At 42.6% G+C, this 20,048-nt stretch overlaps 1 protein-coding gene, 1 non-coding gene and 1 pseudogene across 5 annotated transcripts; 2 read left to right on the top strand and 1 right to left on the bottom strand.

The window, feature by feature from the left end:
* Positions 1-924: 924 nt before the first annotated feature.
* LOC122750922 lies at positions 925-2,782 on the top strand (annotated as a pseudogene).
* Positions 2,783-4,041: 1,259 nt separating this feature from the next.
* On the bottom strand, positions 4,042-15,846 carry LOC122750921 (zinc finger protein 454-like). Of its 4 annotated transcripts, none has more exons than XM_043997802.1 (5): positions 15,438-15,846; positions 13,598-13,692; positions 10,254-10,380; positions 9,638-9,712; positions 4,042-5,827 (listed from the first exon to the last, which is right to left on the bottom strand). In XM_043997802.1, the coding sequence occupies exons 2-5, from the start codon at positions 13,631-13,633 to the stop codon at positions 5,019-5,021; spliced, it is 1,047 nt and encodes a 348-aa protein (XP_043853737.1). In that variant the 5' UTR covers positions 13,634-13,692; positions 15,438-15,846; the 3' UTR covers positions 4,042-5,018. The 4 variants fall into 4 exon arrangements, with proteins under 4 accessions (XP_043853737.1, XP_043853736.1, XP_043853739.1 ...); XM_043997801.1 differs by lacking the exon at positions 15,438-15,846 and adding an exon at positions 15,359-15,423; XM_043997804.1 differs by lacking the exon at positions 15,438-15,846 and adding an exon at positions 14,818-15,330.
* A 445-nt stretch (positions 15,847-16,291) lies between these two features.
* LOC122752035 lies at positions 16,292-16,398 on the top strand. Its single transcript, XR_006355840.1, has one exon. It is a non-coding gene; the product is annotated as a U6 spliceosomal RNA (small nuclear RNA).
* The last annotated feature ends 3,650 nt before the right edge of the window (positions 16,399-20,048 follow it).

Raw genomic sequence — 20,048 nt, 5'->3', positions numbered from 1 at the left:
ATAACCCCTAACAAAAGCAGATGTCTCATTAAGACATTTGCAAAAGAGTCCACGTTATGCTGATATACTCTTCTTTAATACAGTACTGAGACAATTGTGATATTAACTAAGAAAAGGATTCATATCCTGGTTTCATCACTCTTTGCATCATTTGCCTAATTATCCCCATCCATTATGAGAAATTAAGGAATCTAACATAGCTGGTAACGTGTAAAGGCCAAATCCAATACTGTGTTCATCATATGACTTCTGAGATGATTGCAGGAAGTTACCAAAAAAGAATAAGGAAGCAAACTACATTAAGAGAGGATAAATCATTCCCAAACTTCATGACAGTTCCAGGCAAAAGTTCTGCAGACAGCCAGGTGTATTGGGTCAGGCTCAAAGTCAGAGAGGTGAGATGTTTCCACTCCATGTGTCACATTGGAGAAATTAAGTCGGGAGACTCCTACCTCAGCCCTTGCCAAAGTTGTTTTCCCAGCCTTTCCCATGACAGTCTGCCATCTGCTATTCATGCATGTCAAGTCTCTCAGGATTGTGGCACCATGACTCACTGGCTCAACAGTATTGTAGTATTTCTCTGATGATAATACCTGGTAGTCAGACTCAGTAATATCAACAGTCCCGAGGGGGTAGCTAGGTGGCGCAGTGGATAGAGCACCGGCCCTGGAGTCAGGAGTACCTGAATTCAAATGCGGCCTCAGACACTTAACACTTACTACCTGTGTGACCCTGGGCAAGTCACTTAACCCCAATTGCCTCACTAAAAAAACAAAAAAAAATATCAATAGTCCCATAATGTCTTAAATAGTAAGTTCCAATAATCAGAGTCTCATGTGGATTTAACTATTGAGGATAATGATGATAGCAAAGAATGTGAATTTGCCTCTTGACTCAGGATATAGTTATAATATACAATCCCAAACAATATTCCAAGTATATAACTACAATCACATAGACAGTCAATGACAAATATGAATGACAACAACATTATTCATTACTACATGATTTACATCAATATATAAATAATTAAAATCACATTACCTTGGGAATCAATGTACTCTGTCCACGAATCCCTTATGTATAAGCTAAATCTATATAATCATCAACACAGTCTTTATCTGCAGCATGCACTGGCAAAAGAACATTCCAACACAACAGTTAAAACACAATCTGAAAAGAATAACAATTGAGGCTAGGTTTCTGGTGCTGAGTAGTGCATGTGTCTCTTTTTGGATGGTCCTGTTTGTTCAGCCAAAATGAAGTTCAATCCCTTCATGACCTACGACTGCAGCAAGAACCACAAAAGACACTTCAATGCGCACTTGCACATTTGGCACAAGATCATGTCATCCCTGCTCTCCAAAGAGCTGAGGCAGAAATACAATGTCCACCCCATGCCCATCCATAAGCATGATGAGGTCCAGGTTGTTCGTGGACACTATGAAGGCCAGCAAATTGGCAAGGTAGTGCAGGTTTACAGAAAGAAATACATCATCTACATTGAGTGTGTACAGTGTGAAAAAGCTAATGGTACAACTGTCCATGTGGGAATTCACCCTAGCAAGGTAGTTATCACCAGACTAAAACTGGACGAAGATCAAAAAAAAGATTCTTGAGCATAAAGCCAAATCCCAACAAGTTGGACAGGAGGTCAAATATGAAGAACAAACCATTGAGAACATGCAAGAATAAAATGGTCTGTTGTACAGTTGTAATTAAAAATGAAAACTTAAAAAAAAATAACAATCCCTATGATAATAAAAACCCATTTAATTCATTCCAAATGTGGATGCAATAACCCAAAAGAACCTTTATGCAGCATCTGAGTTGGACATTCAGAGTCGAGTTTACTCACTAGTAGTATTCCTCTGAAGGAATCTAGAACTGTTTTGGTTTCACCCCCTGCTGGGAGCTTCTAAAGTCCCCAAATATCTCTCTAAGATCTTGCTGCCCTTTTTTAAGCTCCTGCAAAGTATGTGCTGGCCTGTGGGAGCAGTAACGAGTTCATGAGGGCTGATGGTGAGTTTCTGTCACTTAACTTAGATTTCTAGATATCTCCTGTAGAGAAGCTACAATCCTTTGGATTGTGTTTGCTTCCTCAGTGGTAGTGGTGTTTAGTACCTGTTTCTTGTCTCGCAACTCTTTATTAAGCTTAAGTCTCTCCTCTATAATCTCTTCCATCTTTTCTTTCTCCATGACTGTGCTGGTTGAACCTCCCCTAGACTCAGATCTGGATGGGGTCTCTGGGTTGCTTGTTCTGGGCAATGCTCTGACCCTTTCTACTAATGTGGGACTGGGATGTTTCACATTTGACCTTATACCTACCCAGCTTATCTCTGATCCACACTTCCCCAAGATTCCAGCAATCTTTTTTTTTTCAGGGCTATGGGGGTTAAGTGACTTGCCCAGGGTCACACAACTAGTAAGTGTCAAGTGTCTGAGTCTGGATTTGAACTCGGGTACTCCTGAATCCAGGGCCAGTGCTTTATCCACCTAGCTGCCCCCTGCAGTTCTTGACCAGATCTAGTTTATAGTGGATTTGCTTTGATCTTATCATTGTTCCTTCTGGTGTATTTTTAGAGCTTTACTGGGTGGATGGGGGTTCTGCTATCTAACCCATGCTAACACACTACCATCTTCCCAAAATCCATTATAAATTCATCTCAGACATTTTCTTTAAAAACAGAAACAACTTGAGGAAAAAAAAATCTCAGAAAGAAAACCCCTTTCACCCAATAAAAATAACCTAAATACACAAGAATCCATCCTTCTACTTTCTTGGGTGAAATTTTCTTTTATAGCTTTCCTCAAAGTAGCTTACACAAAAGTATGGCAGGCTTGCCTAAATTTCCTACTAATATCAATTAAAGTAGATGAAGAGATTACCTCCTACATACCGGTATTGATGAATTACTTTTGGGGGGGGGGCAGGGCAATGCGGGTTAAGTGACTTGCCATGGGTCACACAGCTAGTAAGTGTCAAGTGTCTGAGGCTGGAGCTGAACTCAGGTACTCCTGACTCCAGGGCTGGTGCTTTATCCACTGTGCCACCTAGCTGCCCCCGGCCCTGGAGTCATCCATGACTACATCTATTAGCATGTTCAACATCCCATGCCAACTATCTATCTTTCAAATGAAAGAAAGATTATTTATTTCTTCATCTCTTCTCCAGGGGTAAAGATTGGTCATTATAATTACACGAAGCATTAAATTTTCAATTGTTTTTGCCATTTATATTGCTGTAGTTGTATTTATTTTCTTGGATCTACTTACCTCATTTAGCATTTGTTCAGACAAATATTCCAATGTTTCTTTGCATTTGTAATCACCATTTTTACAAGGCAATAATATTCCATTACATTTATGTACCATGATCACTTAGCCATCCTCAGTCAATCTACATGTACTTCTTTGATACCCACAGTGGTGCTATAAATATTTTGGTATACATTGATCCTTTCTATTCTTGACCTCCTTAGCCTAACAGTAATAACTCTTGGTAAAAAGGTATGAACATTTAAGTCACTTTTTCACATAATTCAAAATTTGTTTTACAGAACACTTGGAACCATAGTTCCACAAACATATTATCGTGTCTCTTTTCATAGTCTCTCCAACATTGACTATTTCCATCTTTTGTCATCTTTACCAATTTGCTGAGTGTAAGGTGAAACCTCAGATTATTTTGACTTGCATTTCGACCTATATTTCTCTTATTAGTTATATGGAACATTTTTTCCACATGCTTTATAATAGTTTGCAGTTCTTTTGAGATCTTTCTCCATACCCTTTGACCACTTATCTAGTAAGGAATGGATCTCAGTCACATACTTGTGCCAATTTCCTATTTATTTAGACATCAGACCTTCATTAGTAATATAAGCAAGGGTATTTACCCCAATTGAGTTACCCTTTATAGTAGATGCATCAATTCTGTTTTCTATTTCACTTCTATGTTTCTATTTTCTACTGTTATGATTTTAGTTAGGAAAACATTTCTATTAGAAGAAAAGATATGAAATAACCACACATTACACATTTTGAAGCTGTCTCCATTTATATTATAGTAATCAACATGCATAATATTCTTTAGGTTATACTTTTTTTCTTCCAGAACTTCACAGAAGTTTTTGCATATTCTCTGAATTCATCTACATCTATATATCAATATCTACATATCTATATATACATATCTCTTTCTATCTATATATAGACAGATCTATAGACATCTATATAGATAGAAACAGATATGTAGTTTTTGCTCTTGTTAAAAGTGGCCCAAGTCTTATTCTTCATTAACTTTCTTTACGGCTAAGGGGGTCCTTCAAAAGCTACCCCCTATGCCTGCAGATATAGGCTTCTGCAGTCCTCTGGCCCAAATCCCATACAGTATAGAATTTGGAACTAGGAAAAACTAAAAAGGATGCCATAGCCCCTGTGAGGAAGCAAGAATTTCCCCATATATGAGGAAGTAACAGCAACCTTTCTTTGGGCTACTGCTTTCTCTGTGGACCTATATCACAGCGACTGGCACTAACCTGTTTCTAGATCTCGATGTAAAATCAAGAAGTCAGTTAACTGCAGCCGAAAATTTCAGCCCAGTAAACGTGGCTTAAATACATTAGTTTTGTGCATGAGCTATCCTTCATCTCTTTGTTGTGGCTGATGAGTTTTCATAAAATTACCCCTTTAGAAAGCATTTACTGCTCAATGGTGGGGAAAATGAAGATGAGACTCCTGTCCTAGCTGCAACAATATTTTTTGATGTATTGCTTATACTTTCAGGGTTACTCTACAACATGAGTTTTCTTGTACCAAATAAGGGATAAGCTTCAAATGAATGCTGTTCCACATTCAGAAATCTTCCTAGGATGAACATTTTGTTAGCATATAAATTGTGTTCTCTAGCCAAAGGCTTTCTAACACTGATTACATTCATAAGATTTCTTGCTAATATGAATTTTCTGATAGTAAATAAGGCATGTTCTACCCAAAGAAAGGCCTCTTCATATTTATTAATATTTCTCTCCAGTATGAATTTTCTGGTGGTAAATAAAGGATGAATTATATCTAAAAGCTTTGCCACATTCATTACATTCATAAGGTTTCTCTCCGGTATGAATTCTCCTGTGGGTAGTAAGTGGTGTGCTCTGGGCAAAGGTCTTCCCACATTCATTACACTCATAAGGTTTCTCTCCAGTATGAATTCTCTGATGGGAATTGAGCTGTGTTTTCGACCTGAAGGCCTTCCCACATTCACTACATGGATAAGGTTTCTCTCCTGTATGAATTTTCTGGTGGTAGGTAAGAGATGAGTTGGACCTAAAAGCTTTGCCACATTCAGCACATTCATAAGGTTTCTCTCCAGAATGAATTCTCAGGTGTGATGTAAGTTGTGCTCGGAGAATAAAGGCCTTCCCACATTCTTCACATTCAAAAGGTTTTTCTCCAGTATGAATTTTATAGTGATACCTAAGAGATGAGCTGCAGGTAAAAGATTTCCCACATTCATAACATTTATGAAATTTCTCACCGGTATAAATTCCCTGATACCTAGTAAGATGGATGAAAGCTTTCCTATATTCATCATATCCATAAGTACTCTCTATAATATCTGTTATATCATCCTGGAAAAGGTTTGAATTATAGTGAGATGACTCTCCAAATTCATTATGCTTAGAAAATTTCTTAACATCAAAATCCCAATCTTCTTCCAGTGTGGAATCCTGGTAACTATTTGTTGGGCATTTTTCCAGGGATGGTTTATTTATATCAATGTCCAGCTGTAGAACTGATTCCTTTGTTTCAAGTTTAGTTTCCCAACCTGAAATACATTTAAAAAAATCACTATTCCATTTCCCGTCAGAAGATTGTTTTGAGTATTCAATTCTAGAAGAAAGCATATTGTACACTCAAATCTATTCCTTCTTGGGGTACCTAGGTGGCACAGTGCACAGAGGACCAGCCCTGGAGTCAGGAAGACCTGAGTTAAAATCTGAGCTCAGACACTTACTAGCTGTGATCCTGGGCAAGTCACTTAACCTCAATTGCCTTAAAAAAAAAAAATCTGTTCCTTCTCACCGAATATAATTATCTTCAAACACCCCTCACACTTACAACTGTGTAGTGATTATAATTTATAAAGAACTTTCACATATTTGTTTCTTTCAAAACCGTAGTAGGCAGGGCAGGTATTATTATTAAAGTGATTTGCCAAAGACCAAAATGGTAGCATGGGAAGACTGGGACTATCACTGGGATCGTCTGACTCTTTCATCCATTACTCTTTCCATAATGGGACATTGCCTCTCAAACATCCTATGAGGAAACTTGAGTCTTGGGCTGAGAGATGGTATGATGTAACGATTGGAATGATGCCACCTGCTGGAGACTTACTGTAGAAGAGTTCCGCCCATGAAGCGAAGGTCTTTGAGGGCAAGACCAGGAGTCTTCTTTGGGCATCAGGAAGTGACGCTAGCTAGTGGGAGGAAGAAGGAAGAGACTAGCGCTCTGTCTGGCTCTTTTTCCTGGGGACTCTGGCAGAGAAGGGAGCTAGGAACGTGCTCTCCCTTTAATAGATAGATGAATGTAGGCCTTTTTCTCTCTTTACCAAATTCTTATTCTCCTTAATAAATGCTTAAAAGTCTAACTCTTGCTAAAGCTTATAATTTATTGGTGACCACTCATTAGATATTTTAGACAGAATAGCTAGAATTTTAGCCCTTAACAATGAGAATACTTAAGTAACTTTAATGAGGGCCAATATCTAGACCTCACACATATCAAACCTGTGGCCAAGTCCTGTCACTTCTACCTTCATGACATCTCAGCTCAATGTCCTTTTCTCCACTTGCTCAGTCACCGCCTCGCACAGGTCCCCAGCGCCTCATCCCTGAACTCTCGTAGTTTTTCTGGTTGGTTTCCTGGCCTCGAATCTTCCCCTCTCCAGTCCATCCTCCAATTACAGGTCAAGAGTGACCTTGCTATGGCCGCCTGGCCATGTTGAGCCCCTGCTCATACACTCCAGTGGCTCCATATGAGGTCCAGAATCAAAGGTAAAACTGTCTGGCTTTTCAAGCCCTTCTGAACCTTAAGGGCCTCCTGCCTTCTTACCCTTCTCTGTGTTCTCTCGGATCCACTTACACCGACTGACATGTGACTCCCATCCTCACGCCTGTTCACCGGCTGTCCCCCATCTCTGAAGGCCGCCCTTTGCCTCTGGCTGCCTGCGAGACTGCTAAAATTGCAGCTCCTATGAGAAGCCTCTCCCGGTCCTCCCCTTCGTCTGCCCCCTGCCCCACAGGCCTGTGACATCCCTCAGAAGTGACTTCCTATTTATCCTGCATGAACCTTATGGGTAGAGTTATGTGCCCTGTCTCAGCCAGGACTGTACATGGGCTCCCTGAGTGAATGTGGCTTTGCCTTTTCCCCCGGTATCCCCAGCACTTAGCACAGTGCCTGACACGTGGAAAGGGCTTAACAGATCCTTCCTTCCTGACTGACCAAAACGACATGACAGAATACTAATAATAGTGCTTTATACAGGGCTTATGGGGGGCAGCTGGGTGGCACAGTGGACAGAGCACTAGAAGACTCACCTTCCTGAGTTCAAATCCAGCCTCTGACACTCACTAGCTGGGTGACCCTGTTTGCCTGTTTCCTCATCTGGAAAATGAGCTGGAGAAGGAAACGGCAAATCGCTCCAGTATCCTTGCCAAGAAAACCCCAAATGGGGTCACTGAAAGTCAGACAACTGAAAACAGCTCAACAATAACAACAGCAATAATATAGCACTTTAAAGTTTGCAAAGTGCTTTATAAATAAAATTTCATTTGATTCTCAAAATGTGCCTGGGAAGCAGGTACTACTATCAGCCCCATTTTCTGATAAGAAAACAGAGGCAGGCAGAGGTTAAATGACTTGCCCAGGGTCATGCAGCTGGTGAGTATTTCTGAAGCCAGATTTGAACTCAAGCCTTCCTGATTCCAGGTCCAGCATTTTGCCTACTGTCAAGGAGAACAAGGAAGGTTCTGTAAAAAATGGTGAAAGGCAGATGGGAACTGGATTATGAAAACTACAACTGGACGGAACGTAGAACAGTGATGTAGAGAAAAGAGAGGAATGTTGGTTTGGGAATCAGACAAGAACTAGGTTTACTTTTAGTTTCTCTTTTTTTTTTCAGGGCAATGGAGGTTAAGTGACTTGCCCAGGGTCACACAGCTTACTAGCTTACTAGTGTCAAGTGTCTGAGGCCGGATTTGAACTCAGGTCCTCCTGACTCCAGGGCCAGTGCTCTATCCACTGCGCCACCTAGCTGCCCCTACTAACATATTTTTCTAAATCTTTCATGATAACCTTGATGATGAAAGATGAATGAGTTACTGGGTGTCTGATCAAACTCTTCTAGCGCAAGATTGAAGCTTAAGGGACTGATATTAACTTGGTGAGAGGTCTCTGGTGCCTTCTGTACTATGATGCCCTTGTTCCCTCTGCTTCAATATTTTTATCAGATGACTTTAGAACAGAGAGGACAATGCTTATCAAATCTGCTGATGACATCAAGCTTTGAAGGGTAGCTACTACTCTAGGAGACAGAATCAAGATCCAAAGACCTTGACTGGAAGGAATTTGGGGCCCAAAGTCATCTTCAAGTACTTCCAAGATGTGTGATTTTCTCTGCGTGGGTCCTTGTTCCAAAGATCACTATTCCCTTATAATTTAGTAGATAGACTCCTAGCTTTGCTATGGCCCAAAACTTCATCAGTCCAGGGCTACTTTGAGTATCATCCTTTCTGAACTTGCTGGGTGGGTCCATTAACAACAGATATAATGGACTAATATAATAAGGCTTTTAAGCTTGGCAATACCCGTTATAGATTATAATCAATCCACTAACATAGCCTTTGACCATCTAGGGTCCCTACTGCGTTATAAGAAAGAATGGTCATTTGCCCTTTCCTGTGTCTGACTTAAGTTTCTTTCCTTTTTTTTTTTTCAGAGTAATGAGGGTTAAGTGACTTGCCCAGGATCACACAGCTAGTAAGTGTCAAGTGTCTGAGGCCATATTTGAACTCAGGTCCTTCTGAATCCAGGGCCAGTGCTTTATCCACTGCACCACCTAGCTGTCCCCAAGTGATTTGCCCAATGTGGCGCAGCCAATAAATGTCTGAGGTCTGATTTGAACTCAGGTCTTCCTTTACTCCAAGGCTTGGGCTTTAATCCGTTGTACTACCTAGCTGCCCTCTGTCTTAAGTTTGTAACTGGACACACACACCCCCCAAAGTGTGAAAAATATTTTTTTCTTTATCTTGGATCTACAGCAAGTCCCAGGACAGTAATACAGATCTGCTAGGAATGATCAGGGAAGGAGGAGTAAGTAATGCCTGCTGTGTGATGCCACAGAAATATGAGAAAGAGATTTCTCTTGCTAAGGACACTGTTTTCTCCAATAGAGGCAAACATGAAGGAATAATTCAAGAAAAGTGGCTTGTTAACAGTCTGACATTCACTGAAGGGAGCTTGTGCCAAATGTCTTTGGCCTTTCTACAAGCCGGGGACTTGGAAAAGACTTCCCCTCCTGACTAATGACTGACATAAACAACGGCTCCTGTCCACCTAGTTCCCATGCACTTACCCATATAGGGGCTCCTGTAGTCTTCTCTCCCCAGTATCCATGGCGTTTTCCTTTGTTCCAGCTGGGAGATCACATCTAGTTTGGAAACAGGATATTCTACTCATGAAAAATGAAACAGTATCAAGTTTGGAGAATCACTTCAGATTCCATTATAGCCCACTCTTCTCCAGGAAAAGGAAGGCAATAGAGGATGACCACAGGGTGACACCAAGACCCTCTGAAGGTTGCTCCCAGGGTACAGGTCTGTTTATGTTGTGGGTTGGTTTTTTTTTGGGGGGGGGGCGTCTTTTTGGGGAATGGAAGGATGTTAGAAGGGAGGGGAACTGCTGTAAAGCTCACAATTTGAGTTTGGAATCAGAAAGAAAATAACTTCATTTGTCGTTTTTCCTATCAAAAGAACAGGATCCTCTACATGTTTAGATATCTACCCTGGGGTATTATCCTTAATCCAAGGCAACAAAAGATAAGGAAAAGGCTTTTTTCCAATTTTCTAAAGTAAAAACCTGTCAACTAAGAATAGGAAGTGGAAATATTAGGGTTCTCTGTTCTCTCCATTATATCAAACAAACATTGTTCAACACTCTAATGGATCACAGCAAACATTTTTTTGAGTCACCTAGGAAGACCAGGTTCCTGTAGTTCTCCAGCATCACGTCCCTGTATAATTCCTTCTGAGAAGGGTTCAGGTGCATCCACTCTTCCTGGGTGAAATCCACGGCCACATCCTTGAAGGTCACTGACTCCTGAAACACAGAAGACATTCCTGCTTAGCCAGAGACTGTCCCTCACACGGATGTTAGTGAAAGGTAAAACTGAAAGGAAGTTTAGAGATTGGCATTTAAGAGTATTGAGGGTTCAGGGAGAAAAGTATTTATTGAGCTTACTTATTATGTGCCTAACATTGTACTAAGGGAAAGAGAAGGGAATAAGCATTTATTAAGCACCTACTGTGTATGTGCCAGACATTGTATATGTGCTTTACAAATATTATCTCACTTGATCCTACAAGATTACTTCCCATAAGAAAAGCTCACACTGGTTTATTTGCACTTTATTTTATTTAATCTCAACTTAACAAACACCAAATAAAATGGGCATTTCCAGAGACATAGTTCAACAGAAGAAGAGGATTGTATAGGAACCTGTGCATAACTACTATGGATCTATATACAGCCTGTTTTTCTTTTAAACATATTTAGATATATGGGAATATGATAAAAATAAACAGGCATATACTTATATCCAAGTACATATAAACATATATAATAAGTTCAATACATAATTTTCCAAATTGTCCTAGTTGTTTATGATTCTTTCTGGCCCTTTTTCCCCTCCATGCATCTCTTACAACCATTTGGTTTATAAAGTATTTTCCTCACATCAATGTGGTAAGGTAGCTAAAGTACTTACAATGCCATCTTACACATGTGAAAACTGAGCCTCTGGGAAGATGAATTCTTTGCCTAAAGTTAGGTAATCAGAACAGGGATTCAATTGAAGGGTATTTTATTTTATTTTGGGGGGGTGAGGCAATTGGGGTTAAGTGACCTGCCCAAGATCACACAGCTAGTAAGTTTCAAGTATCTGAGGCCAAACTCTGGTCCTCCTGACTCCAGGGTTGGTGCTCTATCCACTGCGCCACCTAGCTGCCCCTGAAGGGTATTTTAAGTACCAACTCACTATTAGTTTTACACCACACAATTCAGAGCTCTGCCCCATGGTTCAGTCTCACCTTGCCTTTCTTTCTCCCAGAGACTCCGCTCATGTCCTTCCTTTTTAAACCCCCAAATCCACACACAATTGGTAATGAGACATACAATGAGCCAGCACCAGTGAACACCATGTAAGCAGTAACTTCCAGTCAGAGGTAACACAGTGAAACTGTTCTTAAGGAGTTAATTAGCATTCTCCCACATGATATAATTTAACATGGCTAAATCATGTAGCACCCCATAATGGCTCCTGCCACTTTACTCAAGGATCTCATCTAATCGAACCGCACTGGCCTCTGCTCAAAGCTGCTATTCCCCAGTACATTTTGGTCCGCTTTACTTTTATTCACAAAACTCTTCTCCATGTATATTTCTTTGTCCAGCTCCAAGTGCCCTCCACAACTCGCCAAAGTCTATGTTCAGGCTCTCTGCTAAGTTTTGTCTTCAGCTGACATTTCTATTTCTAAGTGGGCAGGGTACTTTACATATATTACCTCGCTTGAGCCTCCCAACAGTGAAGGGCTAATATTATCTTATTTTATAGATAATGAAAGAGGTTCGCAGAGATTAGGTGACTTATTGGGGGTCACATGGTCAACAGTAGAGGTGGGATTCTATACGTTCTCCCTTGCTCCTTTCATTTTTCTTTCTTTCTTTTTTTGGGGGGCAGGGCAATGAGGGTTAAATGACTTGCCCAGGGTCACACAGCTAGTAAGCATCAAGTGTCTGAGGCCAGATTTGAACTCAGGTCCTCCTGAATCCAGGGCCGGTGCTCTATCCACTTCGCCACCTAGCTGCCCGCCTTGCTCCTTTCTTAAGAGCTGACATTACAAATCACTGAACTTTATGTGCATTCTTTGTACTTTTCATTCACCTGTCCATTCATCTCTCATCCATTTTTTTCTGCAGGCATCCATCCCTGATGCCAAAACCTACCTCTGACTAACAAACAGGAACCCAACCCAAGAGGTAGGGAAAAAAATGTATACATGAGGGGGGAAAAAACCTAGAGATACTCGGCTGACAATGCAATATTCCACCAACGAACTTACCTGATGTGAAATGTTTCAACCAAGTTATTCTGGATATTAAAAATCAACAGCAGGGGTGGCTAGGTGGCACAGTGGATAAAGCACCGGCCCTGGAGTCAGGAGTACCTGAGTTCAAATCTGGCCTTAGACATGTAACATTTACTAGCTGTGTGACCCTAGGCAAGTCACTTAACCCCAATTACCTCACCAAACAAACAAACAAAAAAAATCAACAGTGTAACAAATATTAGAGAAATGTTATTGTTTCTGACCAAATAAACTTAAATGATCCTACCTTAAAGGCCTCTCTCCTGTTCATCTGTGTCAACTGATCACCTATCAGAGTAGATTTAGGTTTTCTGTTTTTTCTGGTTGGTCTCTCTAACCTCAAATCTCTCCCCACTCCAGTCTATCCTCCAATAAGCTATCAAAGTGATCTTCCTAAAGGGGAGGACCTTATTAACCTAAAGTCCAAAGACTCCCTATTGCCTCTACAAAGCCCTTCACAACCAGGCACTGCAGCAGACACTGAAGATACAAAGTAAAAAATGAAACATTCCACTCTCTGAGCAGGAACCATCTCTTGGGGAGATAATATGGGTGCATGTCTATATCTATGTGTATATGTGTATATACTTAAACACAACGCTTAGACAGTAATAAATCCAAAGCAAGACAGAGGAAGGCTTCATATAATAAAGGGCACTTAAAGAAAACGAGGGGTTCTAAGAAGGAGCAATGATGGGGGGCAGTGCATGCCAGGCATGGCTGTACCAAGGCTCAGGTCAGGAGATAGCCCTGTATACAAAGAACAGTCAAAAGGCCATTCTTTTATATCATGTATCTGTGTAAGAAGCAAATGGGAAATCTGACTGATTAGGCAGATGAAAGCCGTGGGGTGGAGAGGGATTCTGGGCCATCAGCCACATACCCACTGAGTGCAGCACCCAGGTGTCCTGGGTTCCCACCTGAGGGTAAGTCAGAATGTATCAGAGAACAAGAGTGCCATTTTGGGAAAGAGAAAATGCCAATGGCTGATGAGACCAGAGGGTGTGATAGAAGGACAACTGGATTTGGAGAGAGGGTCTGAACTACAGCTCAGAGTGACCCTGGGCAAAGTCACCGTCCTCTAAGCTTCAGGTCCCCCCTCTTCAAAATACGTAGGTTAGAAGAGACGATGTGGGAGATTTCTCCCAGCTCTAAGTCTATGGTCTTACCTGGTGGAGCCAGCTTGTCAGAAATACATCAGCCATTCCCTCCTCCTCCTCCGTGCTCCCCTCTTGTGGGGGAGCAGAATTGTCAAAAGGCACAGCTGGGGAAAAGAACAGAACCATTAGGGAGACCATCATAGCTTTGCAAATTCCAGATGCCTGGGCGAAAATGCTTGTGCATTTCCCAACAAGGATAGAAGTCAGAAGCAGCAAACACACAGCACCCAGTGCGCTCTGACAACGTGAGATAAGGGCTATCACTTTGGCTTGCTCTTTCCTCCAGAAAAGAGAAAGCACATGGGGTTAAACAGAGGATGCCAAAGCCTAGTCACTGAAGGCAGGCTACATTACTGGGGTTGCCCAGCTCTTCTCCTCTGGGGCCAGATCTGGGGTCCAGAGCTTCAAATTGCAAACGGTAAAAGTGAGATGCCTCCATTCAACGAACGAGTATTTACTAAGTACCTCCTATCAGCTCTATATTAGGCAGTGGAGATATCAAGAGGAAACAGAAACAGACCCCCACCCTCAATGAGGGAGAAAATATATGCACATAAAAATAAATAGAGGCACGAATAAATTCTGGGACAGGAAAAGGGCACTAGGGCTGGAGAGGATCAAGAAAAACCTGAACTTAAGCTTTGAAGGAAACTTAGGATTCTAAGAGACAGGGCTGAGGAAAGAGCCAGAGCAGTCCACAAATACAGGACAACCTGGGTAAAGGATCAGAGATGAGGCGCTGTGAGGGAGGAAAAGCAAGGCCAATTCGGCTAGATTCAGAGTACGGGAATAGATTAAAATGCCAGCCAGAGAAGTTTGTATCTTCCTTTTTTTTTTTCCTTAGAGGCAATAAGAAACCTGAGGAGAACGACAAGGTCGGATCTATATTTTAGGAAAACATTTTTGGCAGCTCTATGAAGACCAGATGGGGGAAGAGTTGATTCTAATTAAGGATGGCATTATATATAGCACTTCGTTATCTCCTCTGATCCTCACATTGTCCCCAATTTACGGATGGGGAAATTGAGGCGGAGAAGTTACCCGAGCGGCCCCGGGACCACAAAACGAGTTAACTGGGCTGTGGCCACATCCAGGCGAGAGATGCGAATGTGAAAGAGCGGTTAAGGAGATCGGGGAGATGGCAGGTTGGGGTGAGAAGTCGGCCAGGCCAGCCTCGGAAGCCTCCGGAGGCCCTGCTGCGTGCCCGGCTCCCGGGCGGCAGAACTTACGTTCCGCTGTGCAAAGACAGTTCCCTAAAAGGCACCTGAATGCGAGGGGCTGCCGATGAGAGGGGTGCTGCCCTGGGGGACGGCAGAGACAATGGAGACATGGCACGCCGGGGGTCCTCCACAAGGGGGTCCTGGGGGGCGGCGGCTGCTCAGCGGGAGGATACCGGGGCGGAGGAGTCCGAGGCAGGCGCTGGCGAGGAGAGGAGGCCCGTAATCGGGGCAAGGATGCAGGCCTGCCCGGGGCTGGAAGGCCGGGGGCCAGCAAGGCCCGGCCCCTCACCCCCGAGAGGGCCGCGCGTCTGTCCCTAGAAAGGGCCAAGGGCGCCCGGGATCAGGCCCTGGGGATCACGAGGGAAGGGGCATTCCGGAGGGGTGGGCGGACGAGACCCCGAGGATGAGGGAACGCGCCCCGATCAAGCCCAAGCCCAAAAAGGCCCCCCAAGCTGGGACCGGGGTCCTTCTCAGTCCGCCCAGCCCACTGGGAGCGCGGGGGCGGGGCCGGGGCCCTCGGAACCGCTGCTGATTGGCTGAAGCCCAAAACCTGAGCGACGGGGGCGGGGCCGAGAGCCCAGGTCTCGAGGCGGCATCACGTGGTCGCAGGGCAGCGCAGGGAGACTCACCGGGAAGAGCAAACAATCAAGAGGGTCGAGAAACAAAGAGGGAGAGGAAGCGGAAGTGTCCCCCGATGACGCACCTCCATCATTTAACACGAAGAAGGAAACGATAACATCCTTGGCCGCAGGGCCTTATGGGAATCGTAGTCCCGGGACCGGGCAGGCGTCTGCGCGTGTGCTGGGCAAAGGCTATGAATAGACAGAGCGTGGGGAAGGTGAGGGCTTCATTGCTGCGGTCCTCTACCAACAATATCTCCCTGGCGTGCCTGTATTTGAATTTCTAATGATTATCAGTGTGATGCACATAAAATGCTTGCTGGGCTGCTCCTACACGGTTCCAGTAACAGGTGACTGCTTAGAGAAATCTTCAGGGTTTGGTCTGAAAGCCGGGAGCCTGTGAAAACATTTGTTCTGTGGAATATTAAATATAGTTTTCGTACCTATCCTCCTACAAGATAAGAAAAGACAGTTATATTTATAGTATTGTCATGGGGCGCAGAGCACCCCAGAATTTCTCTGGGGCACACCGAGGAATCTTCTCCTTGAGAAACTAAACCAGAGGACAGATAACGCCTAGAGGAACCAAATCGGACTGAGCTAGCTTGGGATTCCTACCCTTCATTCCGGTCTCCCTTATCCTGGGGAGATAAGTTTGGGTGTGGCTTCGGCCTTTGTGTTCTGAGGAGGGATCCATAGCCACCCCTCACCCAATTCCTTTAGTCACTACCAGTGGGGGATGGTCCTCCACTGCTCACCCAATTCCCCCAGCTACCACCAGTGGGGGATGGTCCTCCCTCACTAAAGGAACTTTTCACGGGCAGATGGTCCACCCCCATCAGTCATCTATAAAAGTACCTTCCGTGCTCGCTTCGGCAGCACATATACTAAAATTGGAACGATACAGAGAAGATTAGCATGGCCCCTGCGCAAGGATGACACGCAAATTCGTGAAGCGTTCCATATTTTTATGTGTGTGTATATATATATCTATATGTATATGTATAGATATATATAGATATAACCTATATCAGATTACCTGCTGTCTAGGGGAGGGGGGAGGGAGGGGAGGGAGGGAGGGAGAAAAATCTGAAATTGTAAAGCATGTATAAACAAAAGTTGAGAACTATCTTTACATGTAACGGAAAAAATAAAATATCTCAAAAAAAAAAAAAAAAGTACCTTCCGGTCTCCTGTTCGAGGAGATTTGGTACCTCTGAGCCATGTGCTTTATGCCAAATCTCCCCATGAAAAGTCTAAGGATTTCTTTCATGGTTTCCCTCCCCCGACCCTTCCCTTCCCTTGCTCCTAAATAAACTATCACCTTGTTCTAACTAAGTTTTGTGTGCAAGAGGGTGTAATTCTTTAAAGAGGAATTCCCAAGAACCCCAACCCCAACTCGTACCCCATTTCCCACCATATCAGTATGGATAAATCGATTATCAGTCTCATAATAATCTCCACTTTAGGGAGGTACAGGGGTGGGCTTATCCTAATTTGGAGTTCCTGGGGGCTTCAGTCAACCCCCAAGGCGGGTACCTTTTTCCGTGGAGGTGTGTTTTGGGAGTTTACAAGCCATAAGGTGAATTTGGTGACAAATTTGGCCTTTTCTGCGCATGATTTCCATGCTTAGTTTCAAAATATTTTCATTTATCCGTTTGAATTTCTGTACCTTGTCAATGTATCATTATTATAGCTAAGGTCTCTATGACCTGCCTCTTTACGTTCTTGTTATGGGTGCTGATTAATGTGGGTAAGGAGAACCCAGGCCCTGACTTGTATTTTTTTTTTTTTAGTGAGGCAATCGGGGTTAAGTGACTTGCCCAGGGTCACACAGCTAGTAAGTGTTAAGTGTCTGAGGCAGGATTTGAACTCAGGTACTCCTGACTCCAGGGCCAGTGCTCTATCCACTGCACCACCTAGCCACCCCCCTGACTTGTATTAATGAAGACTCAAGTCTTAAGTTATCCATTAACTGGAGTCTGGATCCCTTTCAGAACTGGGGCCTGTAAGTTATAGCCCCTCTTGGAGCTGAGAACTACAAAATTTGCTGAGAACTGATTCCCCACCCTTTTCCCAGACAAATGAATTGCCTGGTGCTGACCAATCTTTGTCATTTCCAGACTCTCGATTGCTTATGGATCTCCCCCAAACAAACTATCCCCTCCCAAAGATTCCCAAGCTTACTTCCTGGACTTTAGGTTATTATGTAAAAAGATTCATTTACATTAAATAGTTTCTGTCTGTGAGAAACTTACTTTTCCCAAGGACAGTTTCATAGCTCCCTCGGTTCTGTTACCTCATAAAAACCCTGTCCTTGGTTCCTATCTTTGGGTATTTCTAGCTTCCAAAGCTTTGTGATACCACCCTATATTGATTGTTTCCTTAATTTCCAGGTTAACATAGCTCAGATCTAAATTAGAGCTTGGGTCTTAGTTTTTTCTGTTAACCCCTTTTTTTGCCTCCTACATTATGCATATTCTTACCAGAAGTAGGTACCCTCCCCAAACCAGATCAGAGAATGGATAGGAAAAACATAATATCAATTTAATATTTCGTCCCAAGAAGAAATATATAACACATGATCATGTGGAGACTCCCCTCCTAAGAAGAGAGCTCAGAGACCCTCTCCTTCTAAGGGTTTTTAAGGTTTCTTTGCCCATGGGTTACAGGGCATTGTCAGCTTCAATAGAATGATACAAAAATCAACCCAGAAGCAAAAAAGCAATTTAGCAACTTCAGTTATAACAAGTATGGAGGAAATACAGACGCATCATAAGATTACAGGATTCCAAAAAAGGGTTTGGCAAGGATGAGGATGCCCAGATGTTACCATAAGATAGGGACTTACTATCCTGAGGAAAAGGAGTCACTAGGTAGGGTCTTTTATCAGCTAGCTATCTGGGTTTAGTTTTGATGTGGGCTGGAATTTGGGGTCAAAATTGATTGTGAGTTGTCCCAAAAGAATTACATGACTCAGTGCATCAGTTTCCAAGTTTTATTGCAATACTGTGGTGGACCACAGGGAGAGAACCAGAATATTGGAAAGGTATCTCTCGAATAAGGAAAGGAAATACAATTATATTTATAGTATGGATAAATTGATTATCAGTCTCATTATAATAATCTCCACCTTGGGGAGGTACACGGGAGGGCCTGTCCTTCTCATTATAATATTCTCCACCTAGGGGTGTTTCAGGGAGGGCTTATCCTAATTTGGAGTTCCTGGGGTCCTAAGCCAACCCCCTAGGCAGGTACCTTTTTCAGTGGGAGGTGTGTTTTGGGGAGAAATTTGGCCTTTTTCTGCGCATGCCTCTTTCTGATTTCCCGTGGCTAGTTTCAAAAGATAATCATTTTTCATTAGAATTTCTATAGGTTGTTTTTTTCCTTTATTGTTATTTTGACCTGACCTGTTCTGGTCCGTTATGGATGTTGATCACTATGGATATGAGAACCTAACATAAATTATCCATTAACTGGGATCTGACTCCCTTTTAGAGCTAATATCTGAATGTGACATTAAAATATTAATTTACATCAACAAAAGGAAAAGGCCATTTCAGTGACTATAAAGAGGTAGATTTACTTTAAAAGGTTCCCTGGCTTGTGTTAGGAAGAAAAAAAAATCATCAAAAAGGTCAGTGAATTTGATTGGGCCATCGGGTTAAGAAATTTGGGGATTTGTACAAACTGAAGTCGAGTAAAATCTGTTACATACTGCCATTTAAAATATGCATATATACATATATACAATATTGGAAAGCTTTAAGAAACACAACAGGAAACTATGAAATGCTTGGAATAAATGGTATCTTGGGTGAATTAAAAAAAATTTTTTTTTTAATTTTTAGGAGGAGGAAATTAGGGTATAAGTGACTTGCCAGGGTCACACAGCTAGGAAGTGTTAAGTGTCTGAGGCCCGATTTGAACTCAGGTCCTCCTGACTCCAGGGCCGGTGCTCTATCCACTGTGCCACCTAGCTGCCCCCTTGGGTGTATTAATACTAAAATGAAATTATCAATTGAGGTTCTATATAATATCATTTGGAAAATAGAACCAGGTGTTATTGAATCAATTCTGATCTCATTCTAAGTGAAATTTATTATGATACTCTATCGGGAAATTTGTATAGTTTACACTGCTACTTCAGTTATGTGATTTGTAATATGTAAAATGTGAGAAGCCCCATTATTAAAAATGTCTGGAACTCAGTTATTGGAGAAGTAACAAAGGTCTTTATTTATACATTCCCTCAGGAAAATGACGCCAGGCTTCCTACTGGAAATGGCAGCTCCAGTGGGGCTCAGTGAGCCTTTTATCTCAACACGGCTGGCTCCACCCTTCTTCCCCAGCCACAATCTGCTCGCCAAGACACTTTCGCCAACGATAGCCAGTTGGAATGCAGTACAGTCAAAGGGGCCAGCCCTCTAAACTCCTCCCCCACCTGACCAGCCCTAGGTCACTCTCATCTTGTGATCCTGATTGCTGGGGAGGGGGAAAGGAAAGGAGCCATTAGTAAGCACTCTTCTCCCAGCTGAAATTCACCTCCCAGACATTATTCTCCAGACAACTTCAATCAGCTTTTGAGGGGGGGGGGCCCATATTTTCCCACATAAAAGA

Source organism: Dromiciops gliroides, chromosome 3 (genome assembly GCF_019393635.1).
Source record: "Dromiciops gliroides isolate mDroGli1 chromosome 3, mDroGli1.pri, whole genome shotgun sequence".
NCBI lineage: Eukaryota > Metazoa > Chordata > Mammalia > Microbiotheria > Microbiotheriidae > Dromiciops > Dromiciops gliroides.
The sequence above is the reverse complement of the archived record's forward strand: the minus strand, read 5'-3'. Positions and strand labels throughout refer to the sequence as shown.